The sequence below is a fragment of the Brienomyrus brachyistius genome, chromosome 7 (assembly GCF_023856365.1).
Source record: "Brienomyrus brachyistius isolate T26 chromosome 7, BBRACH_0.4, whole genome shotgun sequence".
NCBI lineage: Eukaryota > Metazoa > Chordata > Actinopteri > Osteoglossiformes > Mormyridae > Brienomyrus > Brienomyrus brachyistius.
In genome coordinates this window covers 4,682,942-4,705,387 of record NC_064539.1, presented here as the reverse complement: position 1 = coordinate 4,705,387, position 22,446 = coordinate 4,682,942, and the positions used below count along the sequence as shown (strand labels likewise).

At 43.2% G+C, this 22,446-nt stretch overlaps 1 protein-coding gene across 7 annotated transcripts; it reads left to right on the top strand.

Annotated features, from left to right (window-relative positions):
• Positions 1–85: 85 nt before the first annotated feature.
• pax8 (paired box 8) lies at positions 86–18,507 on the top strand. Of its 7 annotated transcripts, none has more exons than XM_049021066.1 (12): positions 86–257; positions 741–905; positions 8,437–8,578; positions 10,467–10,664; positions 10,766–10,842; positions 11,044–11,169; positions 11,411–11,580; positions 12,736–12,856; positions 13,544–13,780; positions 14,224–14,325; positions 16,076–16,162; positions 17,079–18,507. In XM_049021066.1, exons 2-12 carry the CDS (start codon positions 884–886, stop codon positions 17,147–17,149), a joined length of 1,353 nt encoding a protein of 450 aa, XP_048877023.1. In that variant the 5' UTR covers positions 86–257; positions 741–883; the 3' UTR covers positions 17,150–18,507. The 7 variants fall into 7 exon arrangements, with proteins under 7 accessions (XP_048877023.1, XP_048877021.1, XP_048877020.1 ...); XM_049021064.1 differs by having other exon boundaries at positions 8,413–8,578; positions 16,082–16,162; XM_049021063.1 differs by having other exon boundaries at positions 8,413–8,578.
• Positions 18,508–22,446: the final 3,939 nt, after the last annotated feature.

Genomic DNA, 22,446 nt, shown 5'->3' with positions numbered 1-22,446 from the left:
CAATGGCTTTGCTGCAGGCCGACGACAGGCGCGACGCTGGAATAAAACCGCGAGCTGAACTGGCAGTTTATTAGTAGAAACGAAAGCCACTGGTGATATCAAATGGATAGTTCCTAAAAGTCTCTTGAATCAGAAAACAGATCTCGCACGAGAGCCTGCTGGACACGACAAGGCCACTTTGTAATAACTATACTGTATAACGCTGGATAATACTACGGCATCGTCTACTTTGAACTATTTCTTCGTCTGCGGTGCAGGTAAATAACGACAAACCTAATGGTTACAGCCGGGTGACACATAAAGAAGCATTGATGCGCACTCGGACGATTAGTTTAATGTTCTCGTCGCTCTCCACGGGTTACGAATTGCCATTTAAACAGACCGTGGGTGGGGCGGTTATTTGATACTGCTTGTTCTAGGGATGGAGAAATAATGTGTTGTCCGCAACGTATAACTCGGACTGTGCAATTTAAGTTTTGGAAATAATGGAGTATAGTCAGCGGAAAAATGTTAGGACAGCGTATTAGAGAAACAGCTGGAGAACAAAAACAAACAAAAGAGGAAATCAATATGGCTCAGGCAAATTAAATAGATTCTTCTGTCATGCTGTGGGTTTATAGAAAGTACATCGCGACATTAAACAGGATTAGCATTATGAAATCGTTGCATTTAAATTACACAATTTAAACAACGAAAGAAACATGAATGATCATTCTATACCCTATTGCACTCTATTGCAGATTTTAAACTGCACGCTGGAACATTTTTTTTCGCCCATCCACAATCCTCATGGACTTAAAACACAGCTAACTTTACAACTTTTGACAGCGCGGATCGTCCAGCTCTTGTATCCAGGCCATTCGATATCAAAGATCAAAGGACAATGTCCAGCACCACCGGAAGAGGTAAAAATAATTTCAAAATGTTAATACATTAAATAAGTTCATCCTTGTAGGTCAGGGACCTGGGTCTCATTGGCGAGTTCTGAATTAGCGTGAAATCAATATGGCAACTTAAATATTACATAGCTACTGAAATGAAATCACCGATACCAGCGAATCTTAATAGAATTATTAATGTCCTTATCACATTTTTAGGTTTTAGCTATAGGCCTTCTTATGACCAGTATAGATAAAGTGAACATGTAAAAATTTGGAATGTCTAATATCTTAATATAGCCCACGGTAATGGCGACCAGTTAAAGATGTAATTTATAGAATTCGGTCCTTTACGTCGGCAGTTGCGTGTGCGTGCGGTTGAGTGTCTGAATGGGAATATCAGAAAGTATTTGGAAATAACTGCATGATATACATGCAGGATAAATGACCATGACTGTTATTCAAAATTATATCAATACCTTTGATATAAGCCGATAGCCCGTCTTTGTCGATTTGAAAAGAGATTATGGGAAACAATCGCTTCGTATTGACAGAAACTGTTGTACTGTACTATTATTGTAGTACGTTCCTGCAGCCTAAAATGTTGCTTGACTGATCAAATAAGAAAACACGCATGCGAGAGCATTTCCGTTTTCCATGTAATATTTCCCTTATGTGACGACTTACCGAGTTAATGTTCAGTTATGTATTCTGGATTCTGCTGTAAAGCGATTAGAGGTATGATTGACGGTGTCACCTCTAAACCCGGCCTGTCTTTGTAATTTCATAATTACACACAAGTTCGTGTCAAAGCCCGCGTGGCACACATTTCCATTTTGAAAGCGAAGTCGTGTGAAATTAAATTAAAATATTTTTACTCATTTGATTATATACAAGAATATAAAATAAATCATAAGTAGGCTAATAATCAAAAATAGGCCTATATGTGAAGCAACTGAAATATAATAACATGCTTATAAAGTTATATTTTTATATAAATATTGCTTAATAACACATAAACATTTAGTAGGCCTAAATGAGAGAAGTACACATGATATTTACTAGGCTTATATTCTGGAATATTTTCTGAAGGAGTTTCAAAACTTTAATAACCTACAGCACTGAGTTGCCGTTAAGGTTTTGGCTAAAATGTTTACTGTTTAAATATTTAACTATCGCAATATCTCGTATCGCACTGAAATGACATTACGTGTAACGTGAATCCCGGTCTAAGTCGTCCTTGTCCCTTTTCCCTTAGGTACTTAATGAAGAGGAGCAAATACCTTAATTAATAATCTGAGTAAAAGTTCAATACATTTGTCGTGTTACTCACGAAATATCATTAAAAGCGGATGTGCTTTTAAGAAGGGTATCGATTTTTAGAATGATGCGCATGTAACCAGATTAAATTACGGTTCGGCGCCATGCCGTTTCAATGGATTTAGGCGTTTTTCCGTAGTGGAGGAATCTGTTCATTTACTCTTTTACAATATAGGACACCCAGCTGTTTCATTTGTAACGGATATAATGGAACAGGGGTCTAGTTAACCCACTAAACAAACATTAATCAAGCCGCACTGAGAGGAAGACTCGAATAATGGTTCAGTATTTTTTCATTAATAATATTTTAAGACTGGTAAATAAATGCTACCCTCCCATTTCTCCTTCTCTTGGCAAAAATATAAGTCCTTAACGTTTTTTAAAGTAATTTCATGGAAGAGTGAATGAAACAGAAAAGACTAATGCCTTGTACAAACGTCAGTCTTTATTTATCTTATTAATTCCACCAACTAAAGAATAATTTTGAATGTCTGAGAAAATTAACGTTTTGTCCTTTTTTATCCAGTTACTAAAATTTGAGTTAATAGGAGAAACCATAAAAATGTTGATCTGTTTTTTAGTTTATTATTTCCCTGCTTCGAACAAGTTTGTATTCGACAAAAAAGTCAATTTTGCTGGAGTAACACCACCACCACAGAATACTGCGAAACCATAAGATTTGGTTTAAGCGAATTCCTCGAATACCAATTACAGGCCTATACGAGATGATACACAAAGTGATTGAGGGCAACTGTTGAAAGTTAATTATTGTGAAGTTGTTAATGTGTCACAAGTGGCATCTTCACCACAGTTTTTGCTTTTACATGGAGGGTCACCAACCTGAGTGCTAAAGCAAAAGGCGATGCTTGTCGAAAATCTGAGGAGCATCATTGCCTTGATTATGATAATTATCGGAGCCCGTTTTCCGACATACGCAACACGTTATTGGCGCGTTGTGCCCCGTTCTTCTATATAGGTGTCTATATATAGAGGAATTCGGCTTTTTCTCCATACCAATTACTATTGTTTTTTCTTTCTTAGAAATTCTATCAAACTGTCATTGCGTTTATCTTGAACTTCAATTGAAGGCTAGACAGCAGTCTGGTGGTCTATGAACCTGAAAGAAACGTTTGTTTGTGGCCCCCCTCCCCAATTGAGATCTTGAGAAGGTCGCGAATTGATTGAATCTGGAGCCGAAACAGTAAATGGAAAAACATTCTCAGTTTTTATGCCGCGCTAAGACTTAAGTTGACATGAAGGTTTTATATGGAGGAAAATCACGATAATTTGGAAAGTCAAGGCACTATCACAATTACGTGATTATCAAAAAATGGACTGTAATACCAATCCTGAATGTCTATGAACATTCTGAATTCTTGCGTAATTGCGTATCTCTAAAAAATAAATTTCACTATTGAACAATTTACGGTGACTATTCGAATTTTAAATTGTTTTTGAGTTGGTGTTACTATTAATTGTATTAGCGGTAAGCGTAGAAATTCGGGGAGAAATTTCCATAATTATTCTGTGGACATGTATACAGTAATGACATGTAATTTTGTTGTCATTCCGCGATGTGTTTGGCTGCTGCTAATGAGCATCGGCGTTTGTGGGCGACGCTCGGGAATTCGCGTTAACACCGCTACTGATCTCACTTCGACTAAACGTCCTCCACCAACTACTTCTGAATTGACAGGATTGTGTAAAAGGCTACAAAAATTAATGAAATCTGACAAACATCTAACTGATTTCCTAAAACGTATTTGTAAGATGTAGGCCTACGTTTTCTTGAAAACCTGTCGCTTATGACATGTTACACAAATACAGCATGGTGCCGTTCGATCACTGAAGACAAAGGAAAAAATGAAGTGCATTCACAATTTCAGAAACAAAATTAATTTGAATAAAAATGCTCGAAGGTCATACGGGGACAATCTATATGCAATTAACTTTTTAGTTCATTACACAATGGGGGATTTTCCATCATAGCAGCTAGAAGTTTTTATAGGCTAGGATACAAATACTCTGTCGTAATCGACAACAGCATAAGTTAGATTAATGCGATTTTTAAGCATGCATAATTATTGTTTAATCCTCGTTCTGAGCAAACATTTAATTAGTTATTTAAATAGGTTTGAATGCATAAACCGTCTGCGAAAGCGTTATGGGATGTTTTATTATTTTTATAAATAAATTATATGTAGCATAAGAAATTTCTTAGGTGGATTAATAATGATATATTAATAATATATTAAAGAATAGCGGTCTTTAAAATAGGTAAATGACCTGCAGAATTAAAATCTGATACATTACACGTGTAGTTTGTTTTTAGCGTAAAATTATACGTTGTTGCATTGCGCACACATTTAAAGTCCGTGCTTAGACTTTTCGTTTTTGTCACCTTGTGTTTACTAAGTAAGAAAAAGTTAATTTTGTATTAGCCTATGGAGAAGGTTAGAACAAGTATTTTTAACGTCGTTCTTACTAGGGTGGCAAGTGAAATAGGCGCCAACACTGGAATTAAAACTACTGCATTCACGTTTTTGTGAGCGCCTATGAGCGTGCAGATTCCCCTGGGGCTGCCCACTTTTAATATCTTCTTGACTGGCGGAGCTTGGCGAAGCGATTCTTACTTCGCTACGACCGTTAATAGCGCTCACCAGCCTGCTTCCTCCGTCTGCCGTTTGATGTGGAAATGAATTCAGGGGAGGGTTAAAGGAAAAGCAGGGGAAGCGGCCACAATACGACTGAATGGGTTAAATTAAAAAGCAAAGGGATGCTTAGCGAGTCACTGATGCAGACCATGGGACGAGAGAAGGAGTAAAAAAACTGCGATGGAAGAAAAAGTTCTCTGACTTATGCAGAGATTCATGATTTCTCACGTGGGTTATAAGAAATATTAATAAGGTTATACACACTCGTGTCGAAATATTTTAAAAAGCCGGGCTTAAAATATTAGAAATGAGTGTGTATGTAAATGTAGGAAATGCTTAAGTATAAATAGTTCGATATAAAATTCGTCCCAATTCAGTAGCGTAATAACAGTAACTAAGTGCGTCAAGCAATTTACGCATGTAAAGGTAACCAAGGTCAGTGGGTTTGATGTTCAAGTCACGTAGTTTTTACCGGCTGCAATCCTCTTCGGGGATTTGAACACATGACCTCTGCTTTCTCTCATACAACTGCATTTAAAACGTGATTTTTAATAACAATAACAAATGGAACGTGGATCTTTAAAAAAATAAAAAAAGCTAAGTAAACTAAGGTTTACCGCAACTTATATTGTTGGGATAATGTTATAAAAATATTACAAAATCATAAAAAAAACATTTACCTGCATGTTATACCACTGCAACATTTCATATTAACAGATGGCATCTCCTATCGGTGATAACCTGTTTTCAAATTAATGTGCCAAAATACACCAATCAGAATGCTTAATTTGAGTTTTAGTGTGATACACAGAGGCTAGTCTGTAGGGGATAGCATCCCAACTCTCATCACTGAATCACATATTCAGCGAAATACACATTTAAGATACCAGTTAAATGATGTTAATCTCCGCCTTATTCTTTTTCCATGCAAAGCCACACTGCAGATGAGGCTCATAGTCCTGTAGATGAGGCTGGACATATAGAATGTGTTATCTTACACCCATAAGTGTCTAAATCACCATCATTCTTCCCTTTGTTCTACTACATTTTTCAGTGTTACTTCGTAGTAACATTCTAATTCAAATATTGGACCAGCATCAATATTGATCGACAAAGATTACATGTGTGGTGTATTTTTTCTATAATTATGGTTAATGGTGGAGAAGAGTGTCACATGTGGCAGAGTTTTGCAGTTTTAGAGGAACATAATGCATTTGATATGTTCGAACCAGCCATGCGAGCTTCCGGTTTAAATCCCTGGCTTCTGTGGTCCTGTAGGACTCCGGGGCTGCAGAATGTAAGGATCAAAGGTGCAATATAGAACGTATAGGATGTAGAAGACAAGCGCAGGGCTGTCTAGACCAAGGCCTGTCAAAATGCTAGCTTGAGATGACATGATACCCCATTGACCACTCTGTCAAAACGAAAAAGGCCAGGGGCTTGCTACTGATTACTTGGTATTTGATTATTTGTTCAATTCTGCAAATCGAAACAACGGTATTGAAACATTCCAAAAATTACAAGACTGTAGACTAATCGGGTGGAAATCTAATTTTTTGGGGGCGCATTGCAGAACTATTGATTTCTGAAAACCACCAAAACTTTACCAGTCAAGGTGAGTTCAAGATCTGATAAAAAAAATAGATGCAGAAGTGCAGGCATTTCTGAACAGAAAAATACAGTATTTCATCACAATGAGTGATACTCTTGGTTGAAGATTTCAGGCACTCAAAATTGCACTATGGAAGGACAGAAAATGTTTGCATTGTATAGCTGTATCATCCACAGTGGACAATAACAAAGGAACTCTGGTACAGTCACTGCAAACTGCATGCACAGTACAGAGAAGAGAATAAGTACTCACTCTCATATTCGTTAGTTACACTAACCCAACTTATTACTATGGACTTGCTGTAATGTGATTGCAGATTTAGGTCACACAATGAAATAGACTCTTGAGGGGGTCATTCCAGTTTTAGATTTGCAGTATATTATCTTTATTATAAAATAAAATATCAGGGCACACATGTACTGCCTAATGTTATTTTACGTGACGCGGTAAGGCTAATTCTACAAGAGAAACGCAGGGCGATGTGTTTCATTGACTTTTCACCGCAAATTGACAAATCTTTATTTTGTCCCTCTAATACTGTTAAATGAGATTATATAAAATGCATAACCCTTTATGCTAGTTGCTATACCCTGCCAGATCTGAGTACTTAAATATTTGGGACACAGTTGCTTTGTCATGCGTGTTACATTTGTATAATGCTTTGAGTTTTTCTCGGTTCCGTATCAGACACTTAAATGGTCCCAAAGTCAGCATGTTCGACACTAAATCTAACGTAATCGTGTGATACGCGTACTTCATATTTTACTTTAATCTTCTCTGGGGACTCTTTGGTGTCGGGATCATTTTTCTTTCTCAGTATGAAATTACACTACACCAGCCATCCGATTTTCGAGCCGATTACTCCAAAATATACGGGTTTGAGGCTATTCAGTCAACAGCTCCGTGCGTTCAATGACAAGCCAGCGTCAGCTCAACGAGTAATACAGCAACGAGTGAAATCTGAAACTGGAACCTTTACAATAAAATGATGCGGAGAAAATGCAATGAAAATCCTCATGTTTTTGTTAAAAACAGTATGATAAATCTCTTGTTAACACAGCAGCTTAACTCCGGCGTAGTTTAATGTAACGCAGTTTAATCAAATTTAACTGTGATAGTGTCTAACCGCGGGGAAACGTTCTCGCTGTAAGTACTTAGCAAACATATGTGCAGCATATGGGCGGCATGGCGGCGCAGCAGGCAGCTCTGTCACCTCGCGCTTCTCGCGCCGCGACTCCTCTGGCCCCAGGCTCTGTGAGCGCGCGTCCGCGAGGCGCGCCCGTGTCTCTCTTCCCTCCAGGTATCGTGGTACCAGAAAACATGGCGTTCGGGTTGATTTATTATAGAATCGGGGTCGCGCGTGCATACCGGTGTTTAGAGCTTCCACACACTTTGAGTTCCATGGGCATCGCCGCCATTAAATCTGAGGGAGACGTGTCCCCCTCACATTTCATAATTATTCGTTTGAACCCCCCCACATGTAACATAAAATATTAGTTTTTATGCCAATGTGTCTCCTCCACATTCAAAATGCTTCTGACGCTCCTGCTTTGAGTTCGCACCGTAGAACAAAAAATTTTTTTTTGAATGAATGCACGGGTGTAGGGTGTATAAGCTAATGAGAATATGTAGTAAGCTGTATATTCATATCTCCACCAAACACATATGCATTTGTAAATTATAAATTAAATATTTGTTTTTAGTGAAGTTAAAATATAGTGATAAAACTCCATGTATTTTTGCAACTGAGGATAAAAACCATCTTTTCCGTGTTTGTACACAGTGTGTAATGATACGTTTTGAATGTTCATGTTTTTTATGTGTAATTTTGGTTTTTGACTTCCATGATATACTGCCTTTAAGTTTTAATATGTATAAATCTTTTTTTATTGTCCATCTGTCAAAAGTGCCTAGAGATTTATCGTGTTCATCCCCTCTCCTCCCCCAGGCCATGGGGGCCTTAACCAACTAGGCGGCATGTTTGTGAATGGACGGCCATTGCCGGAGGTGATCCGCCAGCGCATCGTGGACATGGCGCACCAGGGCGTACGACCCTGCGACATCTCCCGCCAGCTGCGAGTCAGCCACGGATGCGTCAGCAAGATCCTGGGCCGGTGAGCCGCTTGCCGTGTTCACAGTTGCGGGAAACCACGGAGGGGCATGGCTGCCGCGAAACACACACGCAAGCTGAAACCTTATAAAAGGACAGTGTTTTCCAGTCCAGTCCGCGAAGACCCACAGACAGTCCATGATTTTGCTCCCTCCCAGCTCCCTGGTTCCTGGGAGGGAACAAAAACGCGGAATGGTTATGGCTCCCTCAGGATCAGATTGGGAAACACCATATAAGGATATCAGGCACTCAACTAGTTTGCATCATTAGTCTTCACCATAGTTCACCAGAAAAAGCCCACACACCCTGTTCACTGCACGTATATGCAGTGTATATCCGACATTGCTCGTTGTTCAAATGTATTAATCCCATTGTCTTTGAAAGGGCTGTGTTTAAGAACATAAGAAGATAAGAATTGTACAAAGGAAAGGGAGCTATTTGGCCCATCAGGCTCATTTGGGGAGAATTCAGCTAATAAGTTACTAAAATCTTATTTAGCTCTGATTTAACGGAACCCAAGGTTTTAGCTTGCGCTACACTAACAGGAAGACTATTCCATACTCTAACCACATTTAATTTATTTCAGCCGATTAAACTCAGAAATTACACTTGTCTCGTAGATAATATAGATGCACCAGGTGCCATCCTGCTTGGTAGAATGGAGGTGAGATCCCTCAAGCTTTCCTTAAGCTCTCCGTTTGACGCCGAGCAAACAGCCCGTTCCGCTCGCTAGCTCCACACACACTGTGCTCCAGCACACGCACGGACGCGCACATGCCCTTCTTTTTCCCTGCTGCCGCGCGGCGCCAGGCTTTGCCCCGAAGGCCTGGTCTCATGCTGCCTTAGCTGTGAAGCACTCGGGGGGCTGTTACCTGCCAGAAAGAGAGCTGCTTTAAGCTCAGCCCCCACATAGTAGGGCTGCCTCTTTAGAACAGTGGATTTACTAAATATGATTAAAGCAAAATGGCAGAGACCTAGCTGCACATTCTTGATCATTTATTTCTGATTTTGATGGATTTGTTCAGTGGGATATAAAGGTTCCATCTGCTTTATGTGTGCTCTCTACATAGAACACGATTTTAAAACATCCTAAATTTGTGAATTTTAAAAAATCATCACTTTTTGGTTAAAGTGTGCCCAGCAAATGGGCTGGTTCTCTTACTTTTTGTTTAACTAATACTGGCACTTCTGCCTTCTCTTGTACTTTTTATTGACTATGGTATTTCAGTGCTGCACCGTGAGATAAGTTAGCGCTGTAGCTCGATCAACCTTCCACTGCCCTGTGTTACTTTTGTTCACAGTGTCACCACATGTACAGTGAACACTCCAGTCTTGTTTCCTGATTGCAAAACAAAAGTAAATAAATGTACCCTAGTTTCTTGTTTGGCCTCATTCTTGCTTTGCATGGAAAAAAATAGCTGTATATAATCATCACTGTTAACATTACGTAATTACTGTGTTTGTTTCCGACAGCAGAAGTTAAACTGACAAGAAAAAGGCGCTTTCCGACCAAAGTCCAGGAGCCTAGATCCTGTTTCTGAGTTCCTTGGCCATCTCAGCTGCAAACTTTTGTAGTTCCTGGCCACTTTCGTGTGTCACTTTTCCGCTGCACAACAGGAACCGTGACCTTTATGCTAAATAAGCGAAATAAAACTTATAGGTTATCGTTACAAGCCCCACCCTGTAGTTCCTGGTCCAGCGAAAAGTCCATACTCTGGCCTGGGGAATAAAAAAAAAGATTCTGGAATAGCCTCCAAGGAACAATTGGCTTCATTATTGAGTTACTGGAGTGGGAACAAGACATAAGTTTCTGGTTCCTGAAAAAATTGCCACAGTCGGAACGTGCCTAAAGTATAAAGCCTCCTTCTTCCTTCCTCCCCCCACCTCGGCAGGTACTATGAGACGGGCAGCATTAAGCCTGGAGTCATCGGCGGCTCCAAGCCGAAGGTGGCCACGCCCAAGGTGGTGGAGAAGATCGCCGAGTACAAGCGGCAGAATCCCACCATGTTCGCCTGGGAGATCCGGGACCGGCTGCTGGCCGAGGGCGTGTGCGACACCGACACCGTGCCCAGCGTCAGCTCCATCAACAGGTACTTTGGATCTCCTGTTGGAGATGCGGTAGAAGTCTGCAAAAGCCAAAAAGTCAGTTGTGGGTTTTATATCGATCCTTCTGCCTCCTCCCCCCATGCAGGATCATCAGGACAAAGGTGCAGCAGCCATTTAACCTCCCTCTGGACACCAAAGGGCCGAATCCCGGACACACGCTCAGTGAGTCTCCCTCTTTGCTCTGCTCATTAGTCAGTTGTCCCTGACTCTACAGCTGATTGATAGGTTCTTGATTGGCTGCTTATGGGATCCATTGTCCAATGGGGGAGCAGACCCATGTGGAACAGTACAAGGTCCTTTACTAAATGCAGCTGTAAGAAAGTAGAAGGTGATGATAGTAATGGTGAACCACCCCCCTCCCAGTACCCAGCTCGGCCGTCACTCCTCCAGAGTCGCCTCAGTCAGATTCCCTGGGCTCCACCTACTCCATCAGTGGACTGCTTGGCATCCCACAGTCCAGCATTGAGGGCAAGAGGAGCCACGATGACAGTAAGGATTTTCAGGTTCATTTATCCCTCTATGACGTCCACATACCTGGACAGTTATTCCACTTCACCATTTTTCCCGGTGAACGTTTTGGTTACGAGCCAGAGTTCTAACCACTACTCCCTCTGCTGGCCTAGTTCTCTGTTTTTTTCCCCTTTATTGAACACGCAAAGCTCAGAATAAATCCTATAATACATTCTCCCCTTCTGTCCTCACCCCCATCTCTCACCATTGCCCTCTGCAGGTGACCAGGAGAGCTGCAGGCACAGCGTGGACTCCCAGAGCAGCGGGGGTGGACCGCGGAAGCAGCTTCGGCCTGAGCACTTCGGCGCCCAGCACCTGGACTGTGGCTTTGAGCGGCATCACTACCCGGCCGACACCTTCGTTACTCCTGGCGCCGGCAAGACCGAGCAGGTGCCCCTGATCTCCAAGGCTTAGTGTCCCTCCAATCCTGTGTTTCTGCATCTGCGTGTGATATCTGTGTGTAGCCATAACAACACTGATCTCACAGCCTAGTGTCATGGCATAGTGGTACCTCTCCTTGTGTGTCAGTGTGTGATAGCCTGTGCCTCATCTACAATTTCCATAGGGACTTATTAAGTGTATGTGTGTGACTGACTGTCTATATATCTATCTATCTGTCGATCTGTCTATCAGTTGTCTATATGTCTGTTGATCTATCTATCTATCTATCTATCTATCTCTGTCTCTCTGTCTCTCTCTCCATTTCTCTCTTTCTCTTTCTCTCTGTGTCTCTCTGTCTCTCTCTCTCCATTTCTCTCTCTCTCTTTCTCTCTGTCTCTCTCCATTTCTCTCTTTGTCTGTCTCCCTGTCTCTCTCTCTCCATTTCTCCCTGTCTCTCTCTCCCTGTCTCTCTCTCCCTGTATCTGTCACAGCCATTTCCCACTCCTAAGCACAGTCACCATCAAAGACCTTGCACAGGCACTTTATCCCCTCCCTGTCCCTGCACAGCCTTGCGCGGCGTCCTTGCGAAGGTCCATGAACCAACAGCAGCACTCATTCTTACTCAGCCAGGCTGGAGGGGCTGTCCTCCTGCTCCAGAGACCCCATGTGAATGCAGATGGAGATGGAGACCCGGAGTCTGCTTTGGTCACAGAGCTGTGCAGCGGGCAGCACTGTCACCTGGCACCTCCAGGGCTCTGGGCTTGATTGTCCACCCCGGCTGTGTGTGTGGAGCATCCATGTTCTCCCTGAGGCTGTGTGGCTTTCCTTTGGGTACTTCAGGTTCCTCCCACAGTCCAAAAATACACTGGCACCCTGTTCAGGGTGTCTCCTGCCTTGTGTCCTGGGAATGGCTCCAGGCGCACTGTGATCTGGTGCTGGATAAGCGGTTACAGAAACTGGATGGAACAATGTATGGGCTTGTGTCTGTCCCATTTTTCTAATTTCCCTCCGTGGACCAATAAATGTCATCTCATCAGGATTTGGCAGATTTTAAGATTGTGACTGTTTGATTAGTCTAGGCATCATTCGTGAAGTAGGAGCGACCTTTTTTAGGCATGTCTGGTTGGTGTGTATTCACACTCGCTCTCTCTCTCCACCTTACAGACTTTATATCCTCTTTCACTCATCAACGGAGGCCTGGAGGACAGCAAGGCGGTGCGGTCAGCATCGAGCGCCGCCATTGGCCGGAACCTGACCGCGCACCAGGGCTACGCGGTGGTGGCAGGTATGAGACCGAAGACAGGGGGGGCAGCCCATGTGACAATTATTCCAGTCCCTGGAACAGCTACATAAGATTTGGTAGGCTGCTTGTCAGTATTGAGACCATGATGAGCTTAACAGTGGACAATATGTTGAACTATACGTTTCTATAAATTTTTTTAAGTAATACTTGAAATTTTTTATTTAATTTTATACATGCCTCCAACTAATTTGTTTTCCTTATATGATATAGATATACAGCCCTTCCCCGAGTTACGATGGGGTTACATTCCGACAAACCTATCATAAGGAGAAAATATCGTAAGGCGAAAATGCATTTTAATACAGTACAAATAAGCTAGCAAACATCATAGCCTAGCCTAGCTTACCTTAAACATGCTTAGGACACTTACATTAGCCTACATTTGTGCGAAATCATTAACGCAAAGCTGATTTTATAACTGAATGTTGAATATCTCGTGTAATTTATTGAATAATGTACTGAAAGTGAAGAAACATTTACTTGTGTTAAAGCCGAAATATCCGTAACACGGACCATCGTAACCCGGGGAGCGTCTGTGTATCATTGTGATGTATTTATTTATTTATTTTAATATTTCAGCATTGAAACATTTCCTGCTCTTCAATTCATTCATTATCCTTAAATCTATTTATTGCATTCTCCACCCCGGCCACTTCTCTGTCACTTTAGACACCATGCAGCCCCTCCCCCTCTGTCTGAAACAGGAAATGTCCCCAGAAGTTACCAGCTCCAGTCCCTCCCCAAGCATCGCACCCAGCTCCGCCTTTCTGGAGCTACAGCCAATCACGGCTGCCGTCTCTGTCAGTAGCAGCTGTGCTGGCTCCACCCATTTCTCTCATGCCTTCAACTCATTCACTCATCATGCACCTGTATATGGGCAGTTCAACAGCCAGTCACTCATAGCAGGTAACCAGTCATTGGCCCTTAGCCGCTAACAAGTCCCTGCCAGTTCATGAAACGCAGAGCATATCCCCCTACTCCGTCAAAATCTTCATGAACTCTCCAGTCATAAAGTTTATTGCTCCACTTTTCAGTTATTGGTCTCCTGATTCATCAATCACACTTCAGAACCAGAAAAAAGGGAGAAAAAAATGAAATCGACTCATTTAATTTGAAATAAGAAATGTCAGAACTGGCAGAAACTTTAGCGGAAAATCCCATCATCTATACTTCATGGCACATCGACTGTGAAAATCTGATGTTGTTAGAAGCTAGGTTTTCATTCAGATTTTTTTTTGGCGTTTAACCACATAAGCGTTCGCTCAGTCTGAGCCGCGATCAAATCACTCGTGAAAACTACGGTCCCGTAGAGCGGAGCTGTGCTTATGACTGCTGTCTGCCCACGGCAGGTCGGGACATGATGAGCTCTACGCTCCCAGGATATCCTCCGCACATCCCCTCCAGCAGTCAGGCTGGCTACGCCTCCTCCGCCATCACAGGCATGGTGTCAGGTGAGGGTTCCACCTACCAGCGTCATATGCAGCCAGACATGAAGCGCTCCAGCCTTTTAACCAGCTAGCAGGTGCTCTCCTCTGAAGCAGCACAGCTTTTAACTGCTTTTTTAAAAATAATAAGCGTTTCTACACCTCCTCGCCATCGGCTGCCCCACTGATATTTTTCAAATCCGACTCAGTCACTATTACGCAACGTCTTTATGAAGCTGTAGATGGAGTGGAATCAGGTGACCGAAAGGTTGAAAGTTCAAGTTTAATGAGGGGGTCTGCTTCAGTACAGTATTAACCATAGGTCCTTCATCAAATGAAATTTCCATCAATTTTAACTCTGCATTTTAGTACTGAGTATTGGCATTTGAGTATTCTAGTACCAGGAATCAACCTGTCCTCCATGACAGTGTCACAGTAACGAGACAGAGGTGTCAAACCTTCTTCAAATGAGATCCTCCAGGATCTGCATCCTACATGAATTCGCAGAGCCCTGTAACAGTACGGAATTTTCTGTGCAGACCTCAGTGTGAGCCACGTGCCTGCAGTGATGGGACGGGAGCAAAAATATGGAAAGACAAATCCACGCTGTCAGGCGAATTGCACTACAGAGGAACCGCGTGCGGATATTAAGCGAGGAGAGAAGGAACGGCAGCGATGTGAAAGGAACACGATCCAGGAGAGAAAGAGCCGGGAGGGAGGCGTGTGATTAACGGCGGGCGGGGGGAGGGGGGGTTAATGAGTAGCCTGCTCCACTGGTGAACTGAGGCTCCGATGCAGGCTGGCCATGGGGGGGGCACAGGGAAACAGGCCGGGGGGGTTCCGCCCTGCTGCCCGCACCCCCTCATTGCTTTGTTGACCACACATTGCTATGGGAACTGAGGGGCCCCAGCGAGGGGGAGATTTATGTAGTGGGAGGGGGGCTGTTGGGTGGGGTAGGGCTGGGGGGGGGGGAGAGAGGAAGAGGGTTTTTGTGCTGTGACGTGTGTGGGGTGCGATGTGCTCTTTCTTATTTGAAGCCTGCCCTGCCAAGCGCGAAATGAGAGGACCTGATTGATTATTTTTCTGGTGGGCAGGCTGTGAGGAAGTGTTCATACACAATTACTCACAGAGAGGGTGGGGGGTGTGTGTGTGCGTGGGGGGGGGGGGGGGAGCAGGGGGCACCCAGGCTGAGCTGAGGATTCAACCCTGTCGGCATAATTACCAATTAAATATTGGAATGTTTAAAAGAGAAAAATGGGGGAGGCGAACAAATGAAAGACTAAAGGAGAAGGTGAGGGATGGAGGGGGAGCTGTGTGTGTGTGTGTGTGTGTGTGGGGGGGGGGGGGTGCGTTTGGCGGGGCACAGCGTAGGGGCGGTTAAAGGACGCCGAGAACCGACTCTACGCACCAATGATCCGTGGGATTCTGCACCGCCCCCCAGCCCCACCCGGTCCACCTGGCCCGGCAGATTAATGGTTTACAAGCCACCCGGCTGCTGGTGAATTATGTCCTAAGAGTCACCGGATGCGGGTGAAAAAAAGCTAAGTTGCCATGCCGCTCCAGCAAAACAGACCCTTCATCGTAACATTCCGCCTCGAACCCACGCCTCACTGATCCATACCGGCTCTACGGCCTTCTTCTGATGCGTCTTCCAAGGCTTCAAAGACCTGAAGATACTTAGTTTCCTCACCAGAATATACCTCTGTGAACACCAGACGTCACTCGCGACATTTGCGAGTGAAACGCTGACCTGAGCTGTGTTGTCACTCCCATCAAGGTACAGATTACTCCGGACAGACTTATGGCCCATCTCCCTACACCTCCTACAGCGAGGCGTGGAGGTTCACCAACTCCAGCATCCTGGGTGAGTCTGGCCTCCTGGCCTAGCTGCTTGAAACAAGGGGTCCTGCATCTGCCCATTACCATTCACCTACAGACGAAGACCCCTGTGGATCTGGGTGACCTTTTTGTGATTTATCCAGGCTCCCTCCGCTGAAAAAGCCGCCAAACAATTTTCTAGTTGGACGCATGCCATGGGACTGTCAAATCCTCCACTTAATGCGCTGCGGAGTGTGGTCCTCATGCAATGCCTCGCAAGCATAAAATAACTTCCTAAAATAGTAGAATGTGAAAAGCTCCGCAGCACCTGGGTTAGGTCACATGACATTGCGTTGGGGCGGAGTCAGGTTGGCACTGCCGGAGGCTCTTCCTGGGCCAACCACGCTGTCACGACTCGGTGCCCCTGAGCCTCTCGTGGCTCGGCAAGGTGACCACAGGGCACAGGTGGGGGGGGGATGCAGGGATGTTAAGCACTTTTTAATCGTCGCCATGGAGAGTTCCTTTACAGAAGCCAGAGAGATGGTGCACCAAATAAACAAAAGAGGGATCTTTACCCTGGTGATGTAAACACAGTAATGTTAATGTTGTGACTTAGTGAGGTAGCTCTTTTGTTAAAAACCCAGCGTGTATGTAGTACAGGTGACGTATGCAGATGCGACTCATATGCTTCTCAGATCCTTAAGCTTATCAAATCATCGCACTGATCGTCAGGTCATTCAGCATCGTGCAGATCATTGACTTATGCCTTCTGTTCATCTGCGCTTCACAGCTGGACCGTGATGATGGGAAGTGTTGCGATGCTGTTATTTTGAAAGTTGCATTAGTTGCATGAAATCCAGTTGTACCCAGGTGTGGTAAGAGGTCCCGGCAAGCAGACGGTGGGGACCGGCGGTGAGGAAGCGACGCCGGGAGCTTTAATGCGTGTTTGTTTCCCCCTGCAGGTTCTCCGTATTACTACAGCTCCGCCTCCCGCGCCGCCGCCCCCTCCACAGCTGCCTACGATCACCTCTAGCCACTGCCGTCTCAGTTCATTTATACAGAGATCAGGCGCCCGCTGAAAGGCACTGTCTCCGTCGCAGCTCTTTTTGCGGGTGACGGACAGCACAAACGGGCGCCGATTTTGGAACCAACGTGCGCTCCTGCTGTTCGTTCCAGGGTGATTCCCAATGCTTACACGTCACCCGATGCACATCCATGCCAGTACCTTTGGGTGTAATTTTCTGTAGGGACTACCCAGATGGACCAAAGTCATTCAGGTTGGCCACCCCTACGCTTTGCATTTTTGACTAACAACGTCACCTGTTTACTCCAGTGTCTGAAAAAGAACAGCATACTCTAATGTCATGATGGAGAGCATTGTTGCAGTAATAATTTGTTGTTTTGTTTTTAAATTTGCTTTTGTTTATTTGTGGTATCCTATCTCTTCACAGTATGTTGGTTTACACCCCGGCTGGCATCATGTTGGTTAGAATAATATTGTTCTTTGGAACTGTGTTCGGTGTCTGTTCATTTTCTGTTATTGATTGAAAACAACACCAAAGTGGGGAATCAGGCACTTTTGTTCACATAGACAGGAGTCTTGTCCTTTCTTGAAGAGTTTTCATATCTGTCGGAACACCAGCAATGACTCGCTGCAATAAGAAAATAATCAGGGGTTTGGTCCATAATTTGGCTAATCTGTATTCACTGTATACGTACAGCCACACTCCCAGCTCACCACAGGGGTTCAGGGCAAATGAATTGGGTATCATCAGAGATACTGGCAATTTCTCTGTTTATCAGCACATTTCTTTATAAACAGAGCGAGAACGACCAGTAGTTAATTTGACCAGTTAATTAAATACAAAGTTGGTAAAAAAATTGACTGTTTCGATTCAGCACTATAGGACAACAATAGTTTTGGATTTACAGACACCAGAAATTATACAGTCTATTGTTCATGTTAGAGAGAACCTGGCCCAGCAATGAAACAGTGAGCGAGCACATAGTAGATTATTTGGGTGTAGCAGCAATGGAACAGAACAAGTTTGCTACGCAACCACAACAGTGTCCATTCCCCCGTTTAACTGGTATGTATATAGCATTCATTGCAACCCAACTTTGATCTAAAGAAACAATTTGAATACAGGGGTGAGCAAAGTATTGATAAATGGGTTAAAATATGCAAGAAATTGCACCCCTTTTTGTCAAGAAAACAATAATTTTAACCTTTTTTGGAAGATGTCTAGAATTTACTGTCATGCAAAATCTTTAACGGCATCATTTGTTTGAACTCTATTGTTATTGTTATTATTTCCTATATTGTTATTATTGTGTAAATAAAGTATTTCTAAAGAATTATTTTAATTAAATAAAGCATGACAATGTAAATGGGGCTTATTCACTCATTTTCACAACTTTTGCTTAGTATATCATATAAGTGAAAGAAATGAAGTGTGAACTTCAGAAATGTGGAATACATTATTATTGTTTTTGTGGTTATTATTATTGATGTTGTTGTTCTTAGAGCTGTACTGACCTGTCGCACAGTAGTTCATACATCTTTTTCAGGTTTTTGTTGATGTTGTGGTTCTTACTGACTTCCACTGCAAGATAACAGCACATGGGACAAATTTGGTTTTGGCCATATACAGCTTCAATAACTATAACAAGAATTACTAAAATTATTAAACTAAAAATACATTTTTAGGTTAAGATTGATTTAAATATAACTAGGCAGCCAGGAGGGCGGCATGGTGGTGCAGTGGTTAGCACTGTTGCCTCACACCTCTGGGACCTGGGTTCGAGTCTCCACCTGGGTCACATGTGTGTGGAGTTTGCATGTTCTCCCCATGTCGTCGTGGGGTTTCATCCGGGTACTCCGGTTTCCCCCCACAGTCCAAAGACATTCTGAGGCCAATTGGAGTTACTGTAGGTGTGCATGTGTGAGTGAATGGTGTGTGAATGTGCCCTGCGATGGGCTGGCCCCCCATCCTGGGTTGTTCCCTGCCTCATGTCCATTGCTTCCAGGACAGGCTACAGACCCCCCGCAACCCAGTAGGATAAGCAGTTTGGAAAATGGCTGGATAGGCAGACAGGAATGACCTCTCCATACACAAAAAAACACTCACTGTCTTTGTCCATCTGCCTGGTAAGGCTAGGCACAAGATACAAGACCTATGGCAAAAATGCAGTTCATTCCTTTCGTGCATTTTTGTTAAGCACCAAACTCACGCACCAGGGGGCACTCGGCTAGTGTGAGGAAGAGACTCTTTGCAGACTTTAATGCATCTGGCGAAATGAGAAAAATAATCATACAGTGTATCCGTGAGAACTTTATATAGGCCTATCATATCATTTCATATTCATTTACTATTTTCATACTGGAGGAAACGGCTTGCCCCCTATCAAGGTACAAAATGGAGTAAAACATAATTATTAATAAATGTAAATCTGTACCTGATTGCCATAGTAGCAGAACAAAAAACAGAGGTAATTTTAGTTAGTCTTTTTAATGATTAAACTCACGAGTCACGTATTAACTCGATGTGACTTTGCAGACCTGCAACAAACTGCAGGACTGTTTCGGGGTGCGAGTCAATGCAGCAGCTAATTAAACTAAATATCCCAGGTTTGGCGGCATATAAACGTGGAGTTATTTTCCTTCTGAATTTTATCATATAAGACAGCCTACACTTAACTCCTTAATGAAAATTTGCATTGTGGTTTTCGCTGGATGAAGAAAAACAAACACTAAACAATTCTTAGCATACAGCGAAAAGATAGGCCTACTAATGTTAGTATAAACATCAACACCTTAATAAGTATGGCAATATTAGGAAGAGAAAATAATATTATCGTTATTCGTGGTAGCTGCAGTAAGAAGAGCAAACGCAAAACGTGCACCACCGCATATTTTCTGCATGTCAGCAATTTAGCATTGCAAAAAAAGATGAGGACAAAAGCAATGATCCTGAAAACACGCGCATCTGTTTAATTTCCTTTTTTATTTTCTGCATCATGTAGTTTTATTTGCAATTATTTTTCTCACTCCGCAGCCTCATTAGTATACCGCCGTAACGAGGCCACGGTTCGTCGGTGCCACTGCCCACCTGGACCGGCGAGCATAAATGCGCGCTGCTTGACGGCTCACCCCGCTGCGGAGAAGCCACAAAATACCACCTTGCGGCGCTTTAGCTGAATAGGTCCCGATCAGTTACATAACAGTTTTAATATTACTGGCGAAGTTTAACTTAACTCCGCAAAAGTATGTTCTTTTAAATGCCATTATGGTTTATAAAAGATCTAACACTGGTATTCAAGCTGTTTAGGGTTGTAGCTTTGATTTTTGCAATAAATATAATAGGCTACTAATCATTTTGAAATAGGCCTACAGAACGGAATCGTTTCTATTGATTATATTTCGGTCGCAGAGTTTTAACCGTGTAAACGTTGGTGTAGCTTATAAAAAAGCCTGACTGTGAAAACAACGCAATAAACAAAACCCAAAACATGGGGTTCTGATGCATGTTTGACGAACCCCTACACCATCCTAGTCCATTACTAGTTAACCCTAACCCAGCCTTGCAGCAAGTGAGGAATTTTTGATTTTGCTATACAGGGGCAGCATGGAGGTGCAGTGGTTAGCACTGTTGCCTCACACCTCTGGGACCAGGGTTCGAGTCTCCGCCTGGGTTACATGTGTGTGGAGTTTGCATGTTCTCCCCATGTCATCATGGGGTTTCCTCCGGGTACTCCGGTTTCCCCCCACAGTCCAAAAACATGCTGAGGCTAATTGGAGTTGCTAAATTGCCTGTAGGAGTGCATGTGTGAGTGACTGGTATGTGAGTGTGCCCTGCGATGGGCTGGCCCCCCCATCCTGGGTTGTTCCCTGCCTCGTGCCCATTGCTTCCGGGATAGGCTCCGGACCCCCCGCGACCCAGTAGGATAAGTGGTTTGGAAAATGGATAGATGGATGGATTTTGCTACACATTTTCGTGAAACTGCCCATTCATTCGTAAATCCAAAGTACCATTATTTGTGAAGCATGTTTTAAAACGGGCTAATGTCACTGTGTTTTGGTCACAGTACATAGCTACGCATCGCATGTAATATGCAATGCACTGTTAAAGTTTTTGTGTGTAGTCCTATTATATAAAAATGTTAACCCTCCAATTTCCAAGCTATATGAAATGTTGAGGTTGTCAGTCTCACTGTTTCGTTAACTGGTTACAAAAATGTAAAGTAGCTCAGGAGGAGCATTTCTGTATGACTGTCTTTCAACATTTTTATGCTCCTGCTGTTGTTCACCACTTTTATACTCGGACTTGTCATGACTCTCAGCTCTCAGATCCTATCTGAAAAATACACATTTAGCGGGACTCCATGTTGGAAAACACTGATATTATTGATTTTTCCAGTAATTTAAACTTTCCAAGTAAATGTACGGTTTGTGAATGTTTATATATATATATTCACGAGCTTAAGAGTTGAGGGGCCAGTTTTGCAAGTAGGTGAAGATTAGTGAGACCCGTCCAGAAGGAACATGCGTGCAGCCGGCCCTGCTAGATATGGGTGTATTTTATGTTTGTGTCCATACATTTTTATACAAGTCATACTTTAATCTTATCCTATCATATATTTGTATCTCTCCGTCTAGTATTTGATACTTTTCTGGTGACTTTCTTCGCCTGTTTGTCAGTCAATCAAATTTACACAATCACTGTACGATTTAGCATAAACTAAACAGCCAATGGTTTAGTCCAGTGTCTCTTCCTACACGCTTCATCGGGATCGATGCTATCCCGAATCGGTAAAATCAAATATATTTCTGTAATGATCTCATTAATTACACTGTGATAATATCACAAAGGTAACACTGCTGCTACACACAGGGACGTTGCTAAAGATTTTGGCCCCCATGAAAGAATATCATAGTCTCCCCCAGTCCACACCTGTTACTCAGGGGCCCTTGAAATCACTCCCTTTACGATGCCCCCGGTTACACCGTTTTCTGAGCACTGTGCTATGTCTTTGTCTCTCTTTAGATTTCCACAGGTCTGGACGTTCATGGTGCAGAACATGTGAGCGGCAGGTTCTCCGTCGGAGACGTAACTCATACTCATTAGGGTTTTGCCTCGGAGAGGCCCGAGCCGTACCTGGGAGTACCGAAAGCACTCCACCTGCCATGGCGACCCGCAGTGAGTATTATGGGCCCCCCCCCGTGCACTCGCCGCTCATGTCACACCTTCTCACTATTCTCACAGCACGCGCTCTGCTCAGGTGCCGTTTGGAAACCGAACTCGCGCCGCACTTCACTTTCATGTGTCA